At 43.5% G+C, this 20,516-nt stretch overlaps 1 protein-coding gene across 1 annotated transcript in view; it reads left to right on the forward strand.

Moving 5' to 3' along the window:
• Positions 1-20,516, forward strand: part of LOC137383322 (sodium/myo-inositol cotransporter 2-like) — a 132,297-nt gene that overhangs the window by 62,845 nt on the left and 48,936 nt on the right. The window contains exons 6-7 of the mRNA XM_068055994.1: positions 5,889-5,994; positions 13,534-13,614. Coding sequence (XP_067912095.1) covers positions 5,889-5,994; positions 13,534-13,614 — 187 coding nt within the window. The remainder of the gene's footprint in view (positions 1-5,888; positions 5,995-13,533; positions 13,615-20,516) is intronic.

Below are 20,516 nucleotides of genomic sequence, written 5' to 3' on the forward strand. Positions count from 1 at the left end.
AGTGTTGACCCTTCAACAACGAGGATTGATGATGAACCAAAAGACTGGGGCCCCATTGACAGATTTCAGAGCATCATAGAATCTCTTCCAGTCTTTGTAGTCAGTGTATGAATGGAGTTTGTCTGCTTTCTGATTCAGCCAAGTGTCTTGCATCTCTCCGAGCTTGCATTGGACAGTCCGGTGGAGGTTTTGAGTTGCTGCAGTGCATCTTGTATATGGCATGCACTGCTACCACTGTGAGCCAATGGTGGAGAGAATGAATGTCTAAAATGATGGGTGGGGTGTTGATCAAGTGGGCTGCTTTGTCCTGGATGTTTTTATTATTCTTTCATGGGATGTAGGCATTGCTGGCAAGGCCAGCATTTGTTGCCCATCCCTAATTCCCCTTGAGAAGGTGGTGGTGAGATGCCTTCTTGAACCGCTGCAGTGCATCTGGTGCGGTACACCCACAGTGCTGTTAGGGATGGAGTTCCAGGATTTTGATCCAGGGACAGCGAAGGAATGGCGAAATATTTCCAAGTCAAGACTTGGATGGGAACCTGCAGGTGGCGGTGTTCCCACGCGCCTGCTGTCCTTGTCCTTCTAGGTGGAAGGGTTCGCCGGTTTGGAAGGTACTGTCAAAGGAACCTTGGCGATTTGCTGTAGTGTATCTTGTATATGGTACACACTGCTGCCACTGTGCATCGGTGGTGAAGGGAGTGAATGTTTAAGGTGGTAGATGGGGTGCCAATCAAGTGGGCTGCTTTGTCCTGGATGGTGTCAAGCTGAGTGTTGTTGGAGCTGCATTCATCCAGGCAAGTGGAGAGCATTCCATCACACTCCTGACTTGTGCCTTGTAAATGGTGGACAGGCTTTGAGGAGTCAGGAGGTGGGTTACTCACTGCAGAATTCCCAGCCTCTGACCTGCTCTTGTAGCCATGGTATTTATATGGCTACTCCAGTTCAGTTTCTGGTCAATGGTAGCCCCTAGGATGTTGAGAGTGGGACATCTAGTGATGGTAATGCCATTGAATGTCAAGGAGAGAGGGTTAGATTCTCCCTTATTGGAGATCGTCATTGCCTGGCACTTGTGTGGCGCAAATGTTACTTGCCACTTATCAGTCCAAGCCTGAATGTTGTCCAGATCTTGCTGCATATGGACACGGACTGCTTCAGTATCTGAGGAGTTGCAAATGGTGCTGAACATTGTGCAATCATCAGTGAATATCCCTACTTCTGACCTTATGATAGAGGGAAGGTCATTGATGAAGCAGCTGAAGATGCTTGGGCCGAGAACACTACCCTGAGAAACTCCTGCAGTGATGTCCTGGGGCTGAGATGATTGACTGCCAACAACCACAACCATCTTCCTTTGTGCTAGGTATGACTCCAACCAGCGGAGAGTTTTCCCCTTGATTCCCATTGACTTCAGTTTTGCTTAGCTCCTTGATGCCACTCTTGGTCAAATGCTATGTTGATATCAAAGGCAGTCACTCTCACCTCACCTCTGGGGTTCAGTTCTTTTGTCCAAGTTTGGACCAAGGCTGTAATGAGGCCAGGAGCTGGATGGCCCTGGTGGAACCCAACTTGAGCATCAGTGGGCAGGTTATTGCTGAGCAGGTGCTGCTTGATAGCACTGTCGATGACCCCTTCCATCACTTTGTTGAGGATTGAGAGTAGACTGATAGGGCGGTAGTTGGCTGGTTGGATTTGTCCTGCTTTTTGTGGATAGAGCATACCTGGGCAATTTTCCACATTGCTGGGTGAATGCCAATGTTGTAGCTGTACTGGAGCAGCTTGGCTAGGGGCCCGGCTAGTTCTGGAGTACAAGTCTTCAGTACTATTGCTGGAATGTTGTCAGGGCCCATAGCCTTTGCAGTCGCCAGTGCCTTCAGCCATTTCTTGATATCACATCTTTATCTGTCTCTCACGCCCCCTACGTAGGACAAAAATTGTAATGTGGTCCCCTACACGAAATGGTTGGACACCCTTGCATCAAGCCTTTAACCTTGTGTTTTAAAATAACCGAGCAGCTAGGTTATTTTAAAACACAAGTTTAAAGGCTTGTGTTATATAAACTCATTTTAAAATGGCAGAAGTCACTTAGGGAATGTCTTGATTTCTACACTCTGGCACGCATTACTTTCACTTGGAACACAAGCTCAGTGACATGTTGTAAGTTGCTGGACTTTTGCTTCTATATAAATGTCTCAATTCTGCTGCTATGCATTTGGAATCACATAGTTCTAGAACTTGTATTGAAGGGAAAACAGGCAAGAAATTCCAAGGAATCTCCAAATGCCAGTACTGTAAGTTCCTCATGAATACAAGAGTACGGTGTAATGGGGCTGAGTGATATTGGCAAAAAAGGTAGGCTGCTGATCCATATACAATAGTTAGTAAATATAATGTAATGGATATCTTTAATAAACCTGACTCTATGAAGAACTGCTAACGATTCCTTAACAAAATTCATGCCGCATTTGCAGTTTTAAAAACTGTCGGGGAAGACATAGTACAAATTTATTATGTTGCAATGACCATGTTAAGAAGTCATTAACTGTTTTTTTTTTGACTGCAAATTGGATTAAAGGAAAAGTTTTACAAATATGTCAAAGATCAGTAACTGCAATGTGCCATCATTTACTATCCAGTTTGAGGGCAGATAACCTCAGTGCTCAATGTCATTTGAAAGTTGTCTGTAGCATATAATTACATTACATTAAAAGTGCACCTTTGCTGAGATTTGGCTTGGACATAAATTGGTTAGTCTGGAGTTCAATCATACAGATAGTGACTAAACATTTTGTAATTGAATAATACATGCAATAACAACCACTCAACCTTTTACAGAAAAGCTTTTTGTTAATAATTATCTTGTCAGAGCTGAATCAGAATCAACAGTGATAGACTGAGATATAGAAATAGGTGAATTGAAGAGAATCACTTTATTGGAGGAACTGAAGGGCGCTCTTTACTTGTAATTGTGTTTATGTAATTTTGTCACAAGCTTTGATGAGTAAATTACATTTCTCTGTCCCTTCCTGAGACACTCTGCTTTTCTGCTTTACATGGCTCTTCTGAAGTACTATCTGCTCCATCCTATAAAATTCTCCTGATTTGGAGATCACTGCCCTTTTGTTGGCTGCCATGTCTTCAGACACATAATATAAGCAGGTGGAGAAGCTGCACAAACATTGACCATCATGGGTTAAATGGTCTTGTGACAATAGGAGTGTGAGTCTTCCTATTGCTGATTTTTCTACTGCCTCATCTCAATAACCACAATAATAATTCTCTCTTTGAATTTCATGATTTATTGGATGAATTTGCACTCCTGACACAGTTTGAATCCACAGAGGTCATCCGATAAGATCTATCTACCACCCCATGACATGGGTAGCTAGTTCTATTCTGTGAACAAAAGTGGCACAGCGTACTATTTTGCTTGCTAGCTAACTAATACAGTTGTGCTGCTTTCCATTGATGTTTGTATGCTTAGCTACTTTATTTATCGGGATAAATGTGTTTTAAATTGGACTGTGTTTTGGTGGCATTAGATTGGCTACACACTTTATAGACAGATTAATTGCCCCCATGTCTGTGGCAAAGTCAATAATTTTTTCAAATGTCTGTAGTGCAACATGTCAGTGCCTATCCCTGTCTGTGCCCTTGCTACCCTCAGTGTTTCTTCCAAGTGGTGTTCAACATGGAGGAGCACTGATTCAGCAGCTGAGGGAGGGTGTTAGGGGGTAATCAGCAGGAGGGTTCCTTACCCTTGTTTCACCTGATGCCATGAGACTTCATGGGTTCCAGAGTCAATGTTGAGGACCCCAGGGCAACTCCCTCATGACTGTATACCACTGTGCTGCCAACTCTGGTGGGTCAGTCCTGCCAGTGGGCAGGACATACCCAGGAATGGTGATGGAGGTGTCTGGGACATTGGTTGAAAGGTATGATTTGGTGAGTGTGACTATATCAGGCTGTTGCTTGAACAGTCAGTGCGGCAGCTCACCCAATGTTGGCACAAGTCCCCAGATGTTCATGAGGAGGACTTTACAGAGTCAACAGGATTGGGTTTGCCCTTCTCGTTTCTGGTGCCTATGTGTTCCACCCCAGTTTTATACTTATTCGACTTTTCTGTCATGGTTTGGTACAACTAAATGGTTTGTTAGGTCATTTCAGAGGGCAGTTGAGAGTCAACCACTTTGCTGTGGGACTGGAGTCACATGTAGGCCAGATTGGGTAAGGATGGCAGATTTCCTCCATGAAAGGGCATTAGTGAACCAGATGGGGTTTTACAACAATCGGTAGTTTCATGGTCACCATTACTGAGACGAGCTTTTTATTCCAGATTTTTTAGTTAATGGAGTTTAAATTCCACCAGCTGCCATGGTGGGATTTGAACACATGTCCCCAGAGCATTGGTCCAGGCTTCTAAATTACTAGACCAGTAACAGTACCACTACGCCACTGTTCCCTCAATCTACACATGGTGAGACACAGGGCACAAGTGCACTGCAGCCAGGATGGAGGAAAAGGATAGCACAGGTGCCAGCTCGCATACTAGTTCTGCTGCAGAGCACTCAGATGATAATATTGATGGGCCAGGCTACTGAAGGTAGCTGATGGGTATACACATCCAAATGCTCGGTGCAGTGGGAACCCTGATGGAAAGCTTACACTCAAAGCCAAGGAGCATGGAGGAACTTGGAGCCCATCATTTTCAACATGGAACAGATGGCTACTATGGTGCAGTGTCTGATGGCCGATGAATCAGCTTCCATTGCAGCACAAGTAGAATCCACTCAACGTCCGAGTGCTACAGTGGAAATTCAGACTGTTGTCCTATAATTTCAGCTTGCTGTTAAGGATGTTCAGACTGCTGTCATCATGGCTCTGGATACTAGTTTGCAAAATGACTTCCAGGGTATCACAGCACTCCAGCAATTTGTTCTCCAACAGATCTGATCCCTAAAGACGCTTTGCCCAAAGCCTCCTAATGAGAGCTCTTCTTCCCTTTCTCCTCATTCCTCATCTTGCAGCTTGTCCTGCTCTTTGTAGTTTCTGCTCATTCTTCCAGTTATGCTCAATATCAAATTGTATGTCCATTGGCCCACCCATGTCTGGGAGCAACTGGGCAATGCATAAGCCTTTAATCCAGCAAAAAAACACTTCAGATCTGCCACACCACACCCTGTAAATGTTGAAACTTTAACCAACTATAGAAAGCACCCAAAATTCATAGAATTGGAGCAACAGCCAGAAGAAATACACCAGCAACTAATCTGTAAGTAGTTGATGATTCCTTTAAATAATGCTGGCTTAGCATCCTTCATGCTGTTATCATGTATTTAACTGTGAGAGGTTAAGAGGGCATAGGCTGGAGTGTGGAGCTCCAAAACGGCAGTACTGGCATTAAGTCAACATTGCATGCTGATTGAAATCATGTTCTGCCTGCTCTGTATGCAGATATTAGGTGTGCGCATGTTAATTTCTTTACCAATATGGTGTCTGACGCACGTCACATCAGTAGTGCACCCTGGGACCATTTTGGGACCTTAAGGGGCCTCATAGCCCCGGAAAATGAGCGCATCTCAGCCCAATTTTTCTCTCTATATACTTCATAGTAACATTCCTGCTAGATACTCTTGGGTGGATCTTGACTTTGATAGTGTAAAATGAGTGATAGTGAGTTAACAGCCCATTTTACATATCTCCCGATATATATTTCCATTGATTTCGCACATCCCTGAGAACTTCCCACTCTTACTTTAATTGCCACCCTGTAAAAGAATAACATATAAAACAGTCCCACAATACAGGTCACCAATGGAGTTAGTGTAATATTTTCCAGCTTGGTTAATGTTACTGAGTAATATATTTTATGATGATGTATTTTGCCCCAGGTTGATATCTATGCTGGAGCTGTCTTTATTCACCTTGGTTTGCAATGGGACCTGTACGTTGCTGTGATTGGGTTACTCTTCATTACTGCAGTATACACTGTTGGAGGTAGGTCTGCTACCCAGCCTAGCATGTTAAAGAGGTTGACAAGAATTGGTTATTGTTGGAAATGTACCATGCTGTGAATTGTGGTTTTCTTGTGTAGTTGTTTATCTCAATTGCAATTGTTACTATTTTCTTAACTAAAATGCTTTGCTGGCTTTCTCAATTAAGAGGTGGATTTTCAAACAATCCCCTTTTGGCCCTTTTTGTGCAGCAAGAATTTTGTTTCCTGAGAGTGTTGTTTTATGACACTCCTTAGGTGAATGGTAATTAATAATCTGAACTTCGTCTCGAATCGGCCTTTTCAGAAGTGAGACTCTATTGTAATTCTGAAGGCTAAAAAGAACTTAGGGAACTCTTTATTAGTATCATCAGGCTATGTAATAGTCTGCCCATCCCCAGTTTTAATTGCTCAATTATTTTATTTAGGTATGGAGGATACAGGCTAGAAGGTGAATGATTATCTGTCTGGTCATAACAGTGAGTGTTGCGAGAAGACAAGAGCTAGTTCAGCTGTCTCCAAGCCTTTTTTTGTCCTCTGAGAATTATAAAATATTATTTCACAAAAATGGACCATTTAACCCATGAAGTCTGTGCCAGTGTTTTGCTGCATCTCACTCTCCATCTTCTTTACTATCCCTCTTTTTTATGCAATCATTTAATTCCCTTTCAAAAAGAATTTCAACAGTGACTCGTGGCAGAGAATTAAACACGCTGACCAGCTCATGTATAGGATTTATTTTCCTTTCTGGTGAAGATACGGTGACAGACATTTCCAGTCTGTGTGGTTCAACCAGACACTTGATGGAGTTGCTAAACCAAGAGACTAGTTAACATTACAGAACTCCTTGCTCTTCTTCAAATAATGCAATGGGAACTTTAACGTCCATCTGAACAGGGAGATGTTACCTCTGTTTAAAGTCTCATCTTAAAGATGACACTTCTGACATTGTAGCACACCCTCACTACCGCACTTGAGCATTGTGTGTTGCAGGGAGATTTGAATCCATTACCATCTGACTCTTTACTCAGAGTCATGTGATTACAGAACTTGCGAGCACATAAAGTGGTTGAGGTGATTCACATAGATGCATTTTAGGGTTTCTGTGCTGCGAAATGCTATGTATTTCTAGGCAAAATTGAGTATTACCTGAAATTGAGTGTTTAACATTAAAATTAGAACTGGCCTTCCTCAATGCATCACCTGTCTCTACTCTATCTTGGCCGCCATGCCATTAAATGATACCCAAAGGCTGAGTAAATCCTGAGAAATGATCTGGGCAGCAATGGGAATACTGAGCTTCCCTGCATATGCGGCTGGTAGCAGAAATCTGGAATTGCTCCCTCAAAAGACTGCAGCTCGATTGAAAGTTTTAAGACCAAGATCAACAGATTTTTAATTAGAAAAGGGTCTCAAGGGATATGCATCAAAATGGGTAAATGGAGTTTGAGGTTAGCCAAGATCTAATAGAACAAGCTCCAAGGGAATGAATCTGCCTACCCTTGTTCCTATGCTCTTCTCACGTTAAGCGAGGACCAGCTCAAAATTCTTGTTTGCACATAACCCATCCATAATAATAATAATAATAACTCTATAAACTCTTCCAGATTTTCTGTCACTAACATAACTGTGCCAGAAACTGTGGTCCTACCCTGTTCTTCAGTTCTCCTGAGTGGAGATGCTCAAACCATAAAGACATGTCATGCAGGCCAAGGATGAGGCATATTAATTTCACCACATGGACATTAAATTTCAAATTGTTGCTGGGAAGAAGAGAAGGCCTGTTACAAGGAGTTGCCAGGCCCCTGGCTAGAAAGATAATTTTGCATATTAACAGACCATGTTTGGGAACAAAGGAGCTATCCCCTGCTCCAATACAATCCACAAACAGACATAGTCAGACCAGTTAGTCACATGACTAACTGGCTGTTGCAGAATTTGAACTGAGAATTTTAAATTGGAGAGACAGTGTTTGAACTGGCAGAAAGTTGAATGCTCCTGGACTGAGAAGAACTCTCCTGGCTGGCTCGCCACAGCCTCTCCAGTCCCATCTATTTATTCATTTTTATTTAGAGATACAGCACTGAAACAGGCCCTTCTGCCCACCGAGTCTGTGCCGACCATCAACCACCCATTTATACTAAGCCTACACTCATCCCATATTCCTACCACATCCCCACCTTCCCTATATTCCCCTACCACCTACCTATACTAGGGGTAATTAATAATGGCCAATTTACCTATCAACCTGCAAGTCTTTGGCTGTGGGAGGAAACCAGAGCACCCAGCGAAAACCCACGCGGCCACAGGGAGAACTTGCAAACTCCGCACAGGCAGTACCCAGAATTGAACCCGGGTCGCTGGAGCTGTGAATCTGCGATGCTAACCACTGTGCCACCCTTCTCTCACCTTTACATGGTCCATCTCTGACACTTCCCTTCCCTTCCTCGACTTCTCTGTCTCCATCTCCGTGGATAGGCTGTCTACTAAAATTCATTGTAAGTCCATTGACTCCCACAGCTACCTTGACTACACTTCTTCACACCCTGCCTCCTGTAAGGAGTCCATTCCATTCTCCCAGTTTCTCAGTCTCTGACACATCTGCTCTGATGATGCAACCTGCCACGACAGTGCTTCTGATATGTCTTCCATTTTCCTCAACCGAGGATTCCCCCCCACTGTGGTTGACAGGGCCCTCAACCGTGTCCGGCCCATTTCCCGCACCTCTACCCTCACCCCTTCCCCTCCCTCCCAGAACCGCAAAAGGGTTCCCGTTGTCCTCACTTTCCACCCCACCAGCCTTCACATCCAAAGGATCAACCTCCGCCATTTCCGCCACCTCCAGCGTGATGCCACTACCAAACGAATCTTTCCCTCCCCTCACCTATCAGCATTCCGAAGGGATTGTTCGCTCCGCGACACCCTGGTCCATTCCTCCATTACCCCAACACCTCGTCCCCTTCCCACGGCATCCGCCCAAGCCATCACAGGTGGTGTAATACCTGCCATTCACCTCCTCTCTCCTCACTATCCCAGGCCCCAAACACTCCCTTCAGGTGAAGCAGCGATTTACTTGTACTTCTTTCAATGTAGAAAACTGTATTCGCTGCTCACAATGTGGTCTCCTCTACACTGGGGAGACCAAACGCAGATTGGGTGACCACTTTGCAGAACACCTCCACTCAAGCCGAAGCATGACCCTGAGCTTCCGGTTGCTTGCCATTTCAACACTCCCCCCTGCTCTCATGTTCACATCTCTATCCTGGGCTTGCTGCATGTTCCACTGAACATCAACGCAAGCTCGAGGAACAACATCTCATTTACCGATTAGGCACGCTACAGCCTGCCGGACTGAACATTGAGTTCAATAATTTCAGAGCATGACGGGCCCTCCTTTCTCTTTTTAGCTATTTTTTCTTTTTTATTTGTTTATTTTATTTCATTTTGTTTCATCGTTCATTTTTTTTCCCTTGTGCCTACCCACTGCTTTTTTTGTCATGTTTGTGCTTTGGGCCAGGTTGTTCTATTTTTCTGTCAATTAACACCCTCTCTGCACTAATGCTTTGTCTTTCAACACACCATTAACATACCATTTGCCTTTGCTCCATGACCTTCTGGTCAGTTATTCTCTGTCACCTTGTCCTATCAACACCTCTTCTTTGGTTATCTCTAGCCCCACCCCCACTTTATTTGCTTAAAACCTATTACATTTCTAGCCTCTGCCAGTTCTGATGAAGGGTCACTGACCTGAAATGTTAACTCTGCTTCTCTCTCCACAGATGCTGCCAGACCTGCTGAGTATTTCCAACATTTCCTGTTTTTATTTCAGATTTCCAGCATCTGCAGAATTTTGTTTTTATCATATGACCAAGAGGTCTTCTTGTCCGAAACTTTCTTTGGACAGTTAGGAGACGCAAGGAATGATTTAAATGGATTTTCCCTAGCTGAGGCTCAGCGAGCCAATCCAGTGTTGCAAGAGTTAGCATAGGCTGCCAAGTCTGAAAGTGAAGCAGAGAGAGTCCCTGATTGCTACTATTTAAAGAATGAGGTACTGATGAGGAAATGAGCTCTCCTCATAGGCCTGAGAGCAAGGAGTGGACAGTAGTTCACCAGTTAGTGGTGCCACAGAGGTACTGGAGAGAAATATTAAGAAGGGCCCACGAGACTACAGTGGTTGTACATGCCGGTACACAAAAGACCAAAGCCGCATAAGACAGCAATTTGACTGGCCAAAACTCCACAAAGATGTGGTGGAGTACTGCAAGAGTTGCCACATGTGCCAGGTTCAGGGGAAACCCCAACCTACAGTGAAATCTGCACCCCTAAGTCCTGTACCAGTGTTAGGAGAACCCTCAAACCTCAACAGGAACAAAGATCCTAGGCAGCCATGGAAATGGGCAAACTGAAGAAGAATATCCCCAAAGAACCACATGATTATTGGGATGCCAAGAAGGGGAAATTAAAGCAGCACTGGCACCAAGAAAATACAGTTTTAATAAGTTTTAGGATTTATGAATGAATGGGAATGAATGAGAGAAATGCATGGTTTTTCCTGTATCTTGTATATTTTTCTCTCCATCCTTTTAATGAAATGCGCCTTTTCTCAATTCGCATTTCATTCCTCTGTGTGTGGAGGTGTCATGCAGGCCCCCACCTGCCAAGGATAAGGCATATTAATTTCGCCACAGGGACATTAAATTTCAAATTGTTGCTGGGAAGAAGAGAAGGCCTGTTACAAGGAGTTGCCAGGCCCCTGGCTAGAAAGACATTTTTGCATATTAACAGACAGTGTTCGGGAGTAAAGGAGCTATCCCCTGCTCCAATACAATCCACAGACATAGTCAGACCAGTTAGTCACATGACTAACTGGCTGTTGCAGAATTTGAATTGAGAATTTTAAATTGGAGAGACAGTGTTTGAACTGGCAGAAAGTTGAATGCTCCTGGACTGAGAAGAACTCTCCTGGCTGGCTCACCACAGCCTCTCCTGCCTGTCTGTCTGGTCCCATCTCTTTCTCATGAAAGTCCAAAACCCACTGAAGACACATGAACCCCAAGAGAGAAAAGTCTCCAACAGCGAACAAGGTTTAAGAAGAATACTGGGCCCCAACAGATCTCCCTACAAGCAAGGACTCTACAGTGAGCTCAAAGACCCGTAACAAAGATTCTTCAGATATTGCCTTCAAACATTTCCACTTTATTTCTTCTCTTTTCTGTCCCTATCTGCATGTGTGTATCACGTATGCGTGTTGGCATGAGCGTGACGTGTATCCTTAGGCGTTAACCAAATTAGAGTTTAAGTTTAATAAAATTTCACTTGTCTTCTTTAAACCTAAGAAAGCCTGTTTGTGCTGGTTTCTTTGCCTTATAATTGGGAAGCGGTGAACAAGGATTCACCAAGGGGGAGCTAAAAAAAAGTGTGTTTAAAAGTTAAACCCTGTTACAGTAAGACAAGATGAAGGCTGAAAGGGACCCCGAGACCTCTTTCTCATCTGGTCATAACACTTATTTTCCTCTCAAGCCCAATTCCAAGCCCAGTCAGCATACACCAAAAATCACCACTCACAAGATTACCCTGCTTTTACTCCAAATAGCAACAGTATCCCACAGCTAAAATGAAACTTGACAACACAAGAACAAATATGTGGACAAAAAAAAACTGTAGGACTTCTCACAAGCAGAGCAAGTGATGCACTAGCAGCAGCTAGAGCTATAAAATATTAAAAGTTAGTTTTAATTCTGGTATAACTCAATTAAGACATCTTACCCCAGGCCCAGCCCAAATTTCTGCAGTCAACGTGATGCCATTGCTAATTTTTTAATAGATGGAATCAAATTCCACATTGTGGTCCTCATTTCAAGTAGGTATCAAAAACCATAACAATCCAGCACCTAGCATGATCTTTCTCACTCCTTCTCTGTGTAACCTAAATCTCTTGACAATGAAAGACCTTGACCCTACCAACTAGAAACCTCACAAAGTTTGGAGAATTAACTGTAGAGGATGCTCACTTTATGAGTAGCTTTCTGACTTCACATTCTTAGTGGAGGCCCTCACCTATTCACAGGGATTAGTAGAAATTTAGTCATGTGTCATGCATGATTTTCTGCCCTTCAATTTTAAATTATTAGAAAACTGTGTGCATTGCTTGCTAAAATGCCCTGCTGTGGCTGAGATTTCCCACCAGCAGTGCAAAGTCTTATACAACTTCAAATCCATAAAATTTGCAAGGCAACTTGCAATTTGTTATTTTGTGTTCGACAACATCTACGAAAGTATGTAAATTCTTGTACAACACAACAACAATTTTTTTTACTTAAAACACACCCATTCAAACATAAATGCTTGCAAAATTACTAAGACTCAACATGTAATATGTCCACAAATCAATGCTGAGCTACATAGCCAAAATAGTAGACTACAAGTTGGAGGAAGTTACGTTAAATGTATAGAGCTCTGAACAGCGCACATCTGAAGTACCATGTCCATTTCTAACCAACTCAAGAGAGATATTATATCCTGGAATTGGTGCCAGAAGACCCCGTAACAGTAGCAAAAGGACTGAGTTTTGAGTGAAGACTGGAACAACTTGGTTTTTTAGTCTTGAAAGGAAGTGACTGAGAGATTCCTTTTAGAGGTATTTGAGGTACATATTGTATAGAAAATGTCCCAAATCATTAGGGGGGGGGGAGGGGAGGAGACATAAAATAGATAAAAGAATGTCACTTAACCAATCACTTAACCAATGGAGGGAGAATTGGGAGAAGTAACCAAATGCTTGGTTGATAGATGGGTTTTGCAAAGGTTGTAAAGGTGGAGAGAGATGTGGCCAGGAAGAGGGGTTCAGGGAGGAGTTCTAGAGGATTGGGCTAAAGCAGCTGCAAACTCTGCTCCCAATGATGAAAAAAGAGAGGAGGAAATGCACAAAAGGCCAGAGTGAGAGGGGCGTGGAGAGGTATATAGCTGGAGGAGATTATGGAGGTTAGATGATCAGAAGCCATGGAAGGATTTGAGGACAAAGATTTTTAATTCAATGCATCGTGGGGATATGGAGGCAATGCAGGTCAGTAAGCACATAGATAATGAGTGACTGCAAGTTAGTGCACAGCCACATAAACACATACATAGCCACACACATACCCACACATAAATAAACAAACACACACACTTGCACATATGCACAGACACGTACAAACTCCAACACACATAAATAAACACACAAACACATGCACACATAAACACATACACACTCATATCAGCACTGTCGCACACACACGCATAAGTAGACTTAACAAAGGTGCAAAAACACTTAAATAAACATACACAAACACATATGCACATTTAAACACTTACGAAAAAAACCACTGGTGTACATTCATGTATAGGTACTCATGTATAAACATGCAGTAACAGACACTTTCAGATGTGCAAACAGTAGCACTACATGTTTAACTGTTGACATGCTGTCTCATACTCTCACTGATGTACACTTTCAATGCATATTTGTTCTGAAGATTTAATTTTTGCTTTTTCTTTTGTGACAGGTGGGCTGGCTGCTGTAATATACACAGACACACTGCAGACAGTGATCATGCTGAGTGGATCTCTGATTCTCATGATATTTGGTACATATAACTAAGTCATTGTTATTGTTGTGTGTCCTCATTACAACTGAGGAAATATATTCCCTCAATAGTGAATTGGTGCACTGAGGAGAACCGCCCCGCACCCCTCTTCCAAATCGTGCCATAGGATCTTTACGTTCATCTGAGAGGGAAACAGTTTAACGTCTCAACCGAAAGAAGCTACAATAACAATTACAGCATTTTCAAACTTTAGTCAAAAGACATGTTATTTTTTTTTAAATGTCTCTATAAAACTTTATCCCAAAACACCTGAGGAACCCTTTAAAAAGTGTTTCAAGTAGCCGCCTCAGGATTTTGTACAGCCCATAAGTGGTTAGCGGGAGCAGTCAGGTGTTGTCATGGTTTCGCTTGTTGCTGATCTGAATTTATTCATGAGGCTCTCGCCTGTTGCAGATGGACGCTCTCTCTGGTTGCCAGGGTTATCATCCCGCCGGAAAACCAGCCCAAGCCTAAAAGTAACAGTAAGTGGTGGGAGGAACAGATATTTATCTTCTGCTTGTTTCTGCCCTGTCTTTAACCGCAACGGCATGATGAGGAGATGAGAAACTTCCATCTCCCCCTCCCCGCATATCTATAACTCCTCTCTCCATCTGCTAGCCCTGTGCATGGTCTCCTACTTCTCTTTTACTGCAATATTCCTGTGTCCTGAACTGTCTAGTACTGCTTCTTTGATCACCACATTCTGACAATTTCAATGACTTAAAAGGAAATAAAGATCAGCAGAGATATAACGCGGGCTTCCGATTCGCTCATTTCACACTAAAATAACAGCAAAATACTGCAGATGCTGGAAATCTGAATTTAAAACAAGAAATGCTGGAAATACTCAGCAGGTCTATTTTGAAGAAGTTCTGCTCATCTCTCCAACGGGATTTTCGTTTGTCTCTTTTACCTTGTTCACCTTCATTGCTTTCTATTTCCCTCCTGGTATTTGATAAAGTGTCTACCAAAACTCGTTTTCATAGCCACATCTCCTTCCTCAGTGACTGTCTCCGGCTCCGACTTATTCCACATGGATTCCAACTGCAGATTCACCCATCATGTTTTGAATCCACCCAGGACTACAGGTATCTCCGAGAAATACAACATTCCTCGGACTGCTGTTCTCGCTGCATCCTGACATCCACACTCAGTACTATGCGCCGCCACATGCACACACTGAACCTCTCTCTCCAGCAGCACCGTCTCACCTTATCTCAAAGCTGTTCTACTCCGCAGTTTCATTTCATCCTTGTCTCATCCGACACATTAACAAAAAACTTTTTTTCTTCCTTTCAGGTGTCAAGGAACGCAAACTCCAGCAGCTGATGGGGACCAATGCCCCTCCAGATCCTTCTTCCCCTTCACTTCCCTCTGACCCCACCCTTCTGATCAGGAGTCCTCCCCCTGACCAGCAGACCCATTCACCCGCCTCCAGCATTCTCTCTCTACCTGGACCCCTCTCCCTGGCCTCTTACCCGCTCTTGATCTTTTCATTGAAAACTGTCAGCAAGACATTGGTCATAGCAATTTCTCTGCCTCCCTCACTCACTCTAACCTGTCCCCCTCTGAACTTGAGGCACTCTGTTCTCTCAGGTCTAACCCCAACATGGTCATCAAACCAGCAGACAAGGGGGGTGCTGTTGTTGTATGGCGTACCGACCTCTACCTTGCAGAGGCTCAGCGTCAACTTTCAGACACTTCTTCCTACCTCCCCCGGACCATGACCCCACCACCGAACATCAAGCGACTGTCCACAGGACTGTCACTGACCTCATCTCCTCTAAAGGTCTTCCCCCTACAGCTTCCAACCTCATAGTCCCGCAATCCCGGACAGCCCGCTTCTACCTCCTTCCCAAAATCCACAAACAGGACTGTCCCGGCAGACCCATTGTGTCAGCCTGCTCATGTCCCACTGAACTTATTTCTTCCTAAGAGTCAATGACCTGAAACGTTAACTCTGCTTCTCTCTCTACAGATGCTGCCAGACCTGCTGAGTATTTCCAGCATTTCTTGTTTTTATTTCTTCCTATCTTGACTCTATCTTTTCTCCGCTGGTCCAGTCTCTTCCCACCTACATCTGTGACTCTTCTGATGCCCTACGTCATTTTGGCAATTTCCAGTTTCCTGGCCCCAACCGCCTCCTCTTCACTATGGGTATCCAATCTCTACACCTCCATCCCCCACCAGGACGGTTTGAGGGCTCTCCGCTTCTTCTTTGAACAGAGGCCCAACCAGTCCCCATCCACCACCACCCTCCTCTGCCTGGCTGAACTTGTTCTCACATTGAACAACTTCTCCTTCAATCCGCTCACTTCCTTCAAGTAAAAGGTGTTGCTATGGGTACCCGCATGGGTCCTAGTTATGCCTGTCTTTTTGTGGGATATGTTGAGCATTCTTTGTTCCAGTCCTACTCAGGCCCCCTCCCCCAACTCTTTTTCCGGTACATTGATGACTGTATCAGTGCCATTTCTTGCTCCCGCCCCGAATTGGAAAACTTTGTCAACTTTGCTTCTAATTTCCACCTTTCTCTTACCTTTACATGGTCCATCTCCGCCACTTCCCTTCCCTTCCCCTTCCTCGACTTCTCTGTCTCCATCTCTGGGGATAGGCTGTCCACTAATACCCATTATAAGCCCACTGACTCCCACAGCTATCTCGACTACACTTCTTTACACCCTGACACCTGTAAGGACTCCATTCCATTCTCCCAGTTTCTCCGTCTCGGACACATCTGCTCTGATGATGCAACCTTCCATGACAGCACTTCTGATATGTCTTCCTTTTTCCTCGACCGAGTATTCCCCCCAACTGTGGTTGACAAGGCCCTCAACCGTGTCCAGCCCATTTCCCGCACCTCTACCCTCACCCCTTCCTCCCAGAACCGTGACAGGGTTCCCCTTGTCCACATTTTCCACTCCATCAGCCTCCATAGCCAAAGGATCATCCTCCGCCATTTCTGTCACCTCCAGCTTGATGCCACTACCAAACAGATCTTCCCCTCCCTTCCCCTATCAGCATTCCGAAGGGATCGTTCCCTCCGCGACACCCTGGTCTACTCTTCCATTACGCCCACCACCTCATCCCCTTCCCACAGTACCTTCCCCTGCAATCGCAGGTGGTGTAATACCTGCCCATTTACCTCCTCTCTCCTCACTATCCCAGGCCCCAAACACTCCTTTCAGGTGAGCAGCGATTTACTTGTACTTCTTTCAATGTAGTATACTGTATTCGCTGCTCACAATGTGGTCTCCTCGACATTGGGGGGACCAAATGCAGACTGGGTGACCGTTTTGCGGAACACCTCCGCTCAGTCCGAAACCATGACCCCGAGCTTCCGGTCGCTTGCCATTTCAACACTCCCCTTGCTCTCATGCTCACATCTCTGTCCTGGGATTGCTGCATGTTCCAGTGAACATCGACACAAGCTCGAGGAACAGCATCTCATTTACCGATTAGGCACACTACAGCCTGCCGGACTGAACATTGAGTTCAATAATTTCAGAGCATTACGGACCCCCCATTTTACTTTTATTTTTAGTTATTTTTTCTTTTTACCTTTTCATTTTTTTTGTGTTAATTTTCTTTTCTTTTATCTTAGTTTGTTGTTCAATTTGCCTAACCACTGTTTTTTCATGTTTGTACTTGCAGCTGTTCAGTTTTCAGTCCGTTAACACCCTATCTGTACAAATGCTTTGTCTTTCAGCACACCATTAACATATTGTTTGCCTTTGCTCCATGACCTTCTGGTCAGTTATTCTCTGTGACCTTGTCCTATCTACACCTTCTCCTTTGTTATCTCTTGCCCCACCCCCACTTTACTTGCTTAAAACCATTCACATTTCAAATATTTACCAGTTCTGAAGAAGGGTCACTGACCTGAAATGTTAACTCTGCTTCCCTCTTCACAGATGCTGCCAGACCTGCTGAGTATTTCCAGCATTTCATGTTTTTATTATCGCTCATTTCACACTATTGTACAGTCAAAATCTACTCCATTCAAATGTTGGGGAAAATTCCAGCCTTCGGCTAGTCTTTATTCATGCCCTAATTTTTCACATTATTGTCTGCCGTACCAGTTTTAAATGTTTTTTTTTTAAGTGGCGTTTTTTTTACAGCAGCTGAATCCTGTTCTCAGCTACATTTGATTCTGGCTGATCCCTCCTTTTCCGGGGCATCTGTCCCTGCTTTCTTATTTAACTTGGAACTTAGGAGTTAGTATAGCATTCAGTCAAGTTTAGTATTGCAGAGTAAATTTGATATAAATATTAAATCTGCTCCTTTGCTGCACTTGACTCTTCCATTTTGGCAACCATTTTTTCCATGGCTCCAGAGCTGCCTTTCCCCAAGACATTGCCCATGAAACGAGGTATTCAGAATTGAAAATCTATTTGCAAAGGCAGTGACCTCAGGTATCTCTGCACTTCCTATAGCATTTCCATTTCCCACTTTCAATCATCATTTTCTACCTGCTTGTTAGGTAACCACATCTTAGAGCATCTGTTCTAGAAATCCCTCCGCTACCTAAGAGTGTCTCCCAATGTTGTTAATGCTTCAGTGAATGCAGTAGGAGACATTTCCTAAAAGTGTGTTTACTCTTGATTGATCACAGCATCTGGGAGTTCCCCTATCTGGCAGCATTCAGGAACCCCCATATCTGGCAGGGTTCACAAAAATGCCATTGTAGCCTGATGAAACTTCATTTAACTCATGCTATACAAAATATACACATTTAAATCTATAATACAAGGTATCAAAGTCTGAACAATTATTTATTGGGAGGAACTTGTAAAGAAAGACAGACAGCAAGATGGCCAGATCGCATGATTAATGACATAATTGTGCACTGGGCATGCTCATAACAGGAATATATTACACTGCTTCCCTGTTTGAAAAAAATTAAACTATTTACAGGTACATTAACGAGACAACTTCAAAAACAAACAAATCTTTGAGAATATGCATACTTAGCAAAATAACACTATCAATCAAGTCTAACAACTGATTTACCAAGTCTTCTTGATCTTCTCTCAGGTTTTGGTGTAGTCAGGGTTTGGACTGTCTGGTTTCAGTTCAGGACTTACAGAAAATCTTGTTTCTTTTTCTGAAACTGGTACTTCAGGCACCAAAGTCTGAACTGGTTCACACTCTGGCAAAAGCTTGCTATCAAGTAGGTCATGCTCAAGTTTTGGATCACCTTTCGCTGGGATCATGAGACCTACGTGTTCACATCTCACTTTTCCACCAATTTCAACTAAGTATCTCTTAGTACCACAAACTTCTACGACATTTGCAATGTCCCACTTGTGTCACTTGTGAGGGGCTCAGAACATGAACATGTTTATTTCTCCTGAAGCTATGTTCTTTTGTTTGTGTCGTACTGACATTTCTTGACAACTGTTTTCATTTAACTTTTTTTTAAATTTTTTTTTAGAGATACAGCACTGAAACAGGCCCTTCGGCCCACTGAGTCTGTGCCGAACAACAACCACCCATTTATACTAACCCTACAGTAATCCCATATTCCCTACCACCTACCTACACTAGGGCCAATTTACAATGGCCAATTTACCTATCACCTGCAAGTCTTTGGCTGTGGGAGGAAACCGGAGCACCCAGCGAAAACCCACGCGGTCACAGGGAGAACTTGCAAACTCCACATAGGCAGTACCCAGAATCGAACCCGGGTCCCTGGAGCTGTGAGGCTGCGGTGCTAACCACTGTGGTTAACTTGAGGGACTTGCCCTTATATTGGATATTGCACTTCATTTGTCCATACTTTTCGAACACCTCACCAGGGTAGGTTTTCAGCTGAACTGTGTTCTTAGTTAGGGGTGCATTGATGAATTTGCTCTCACAAATGTCTTTATTCATAATCTGCAGCCATATGGATGCACATGTTGATGTATTGTTGATTTACCATCACCTTTGTACAAAAGTCTCTGCCATTTGAGTGAGATTGCTAGCTGCATAAATTTCATACAACCCTAGCTCCTCTTCACTTCAGCACTCTGGATTCACTTCAAGAATGTGAACTCCACCCTTGTGATGTTGCTGCTTTCCATTTCCACTGGAATGAGTTCCCTTTCCTGCTTTGATATTCGTTCAGCAAGCAGTTGCAATATGGCCTATCTTTTGACAATTAAAACATTTGGCATTTCTGTACTGACATGCCTGTGCCATGTGGTTGCCATTATAGTCATAACAAGTCACTAAACTTTTATCAGCAGCACTCTTCTGATCTGCTCTCCCACTTTAGACTTGACAGTGGACAGAAGCTGTACTAGTCACTTGCATAGGATGAAATTCCCAAGCATTCTTTGCTGCCATCTCCATGGTAGAAACAATCTTACATGCTAGTTCAAATGTAAAATTTTGTGTGTTTAGTAACTTAGACTGGATTCTTTCATCCACCAATCCACACAAATCTGTCTTATAATGCACAGTCTAAGAATGTACCAAAGTTGCAATGTAGTGATAAATTCTTCAATGCCACAATGTACTCGGCAACTGTTTCGCTACTTCTCTGGTTTGTGGTTCCCTTCAGCACCAGAAACCAGAGAAGTAGTGAAACAGTTGGCAATCTCTAATGATTAAAATGTTCCTCCAACATAGTGATAATTATTTTGATTTTGCCTTGTTGGGAACATGAAGGTTTGTTACCGTGCTGCACAATTCCAGGCCAATCTCTGTTAACAAAGTTGCGTTCTTGTGCTCAAAACTTGCCTTAGTCTAAGTCTGGGCCTCTTCACTTTCAACTTTGAGTTATAATGTGTTATAAGCACTGAAGGATATGTCCATTCTTTCAATGTATGAACTGAATGTTTCTCGAGCTCTATTGTACATTCCTAGCCTTCCGATGTATCCCATGGGCGCAGCCATTTTGTCCCATTGTCAAATGT

The sequence above is a fragment of the Heterodontus francisci genome, chromosome 24, assembly GCF_036365525.1.
Source record: "Heterodontus francisci isolate sHetFra1 chromosome 24, sHetFra1.hap1, whole genome shotgun sequence".
In the NCBI taxonomy this organism is placed as follows: Eukaryota; Metazoa; Chordata; class Chondrichthyes; order Heterodontiformes; family Heterodontidae; genus Heterodontus; species Heterodontus francisci.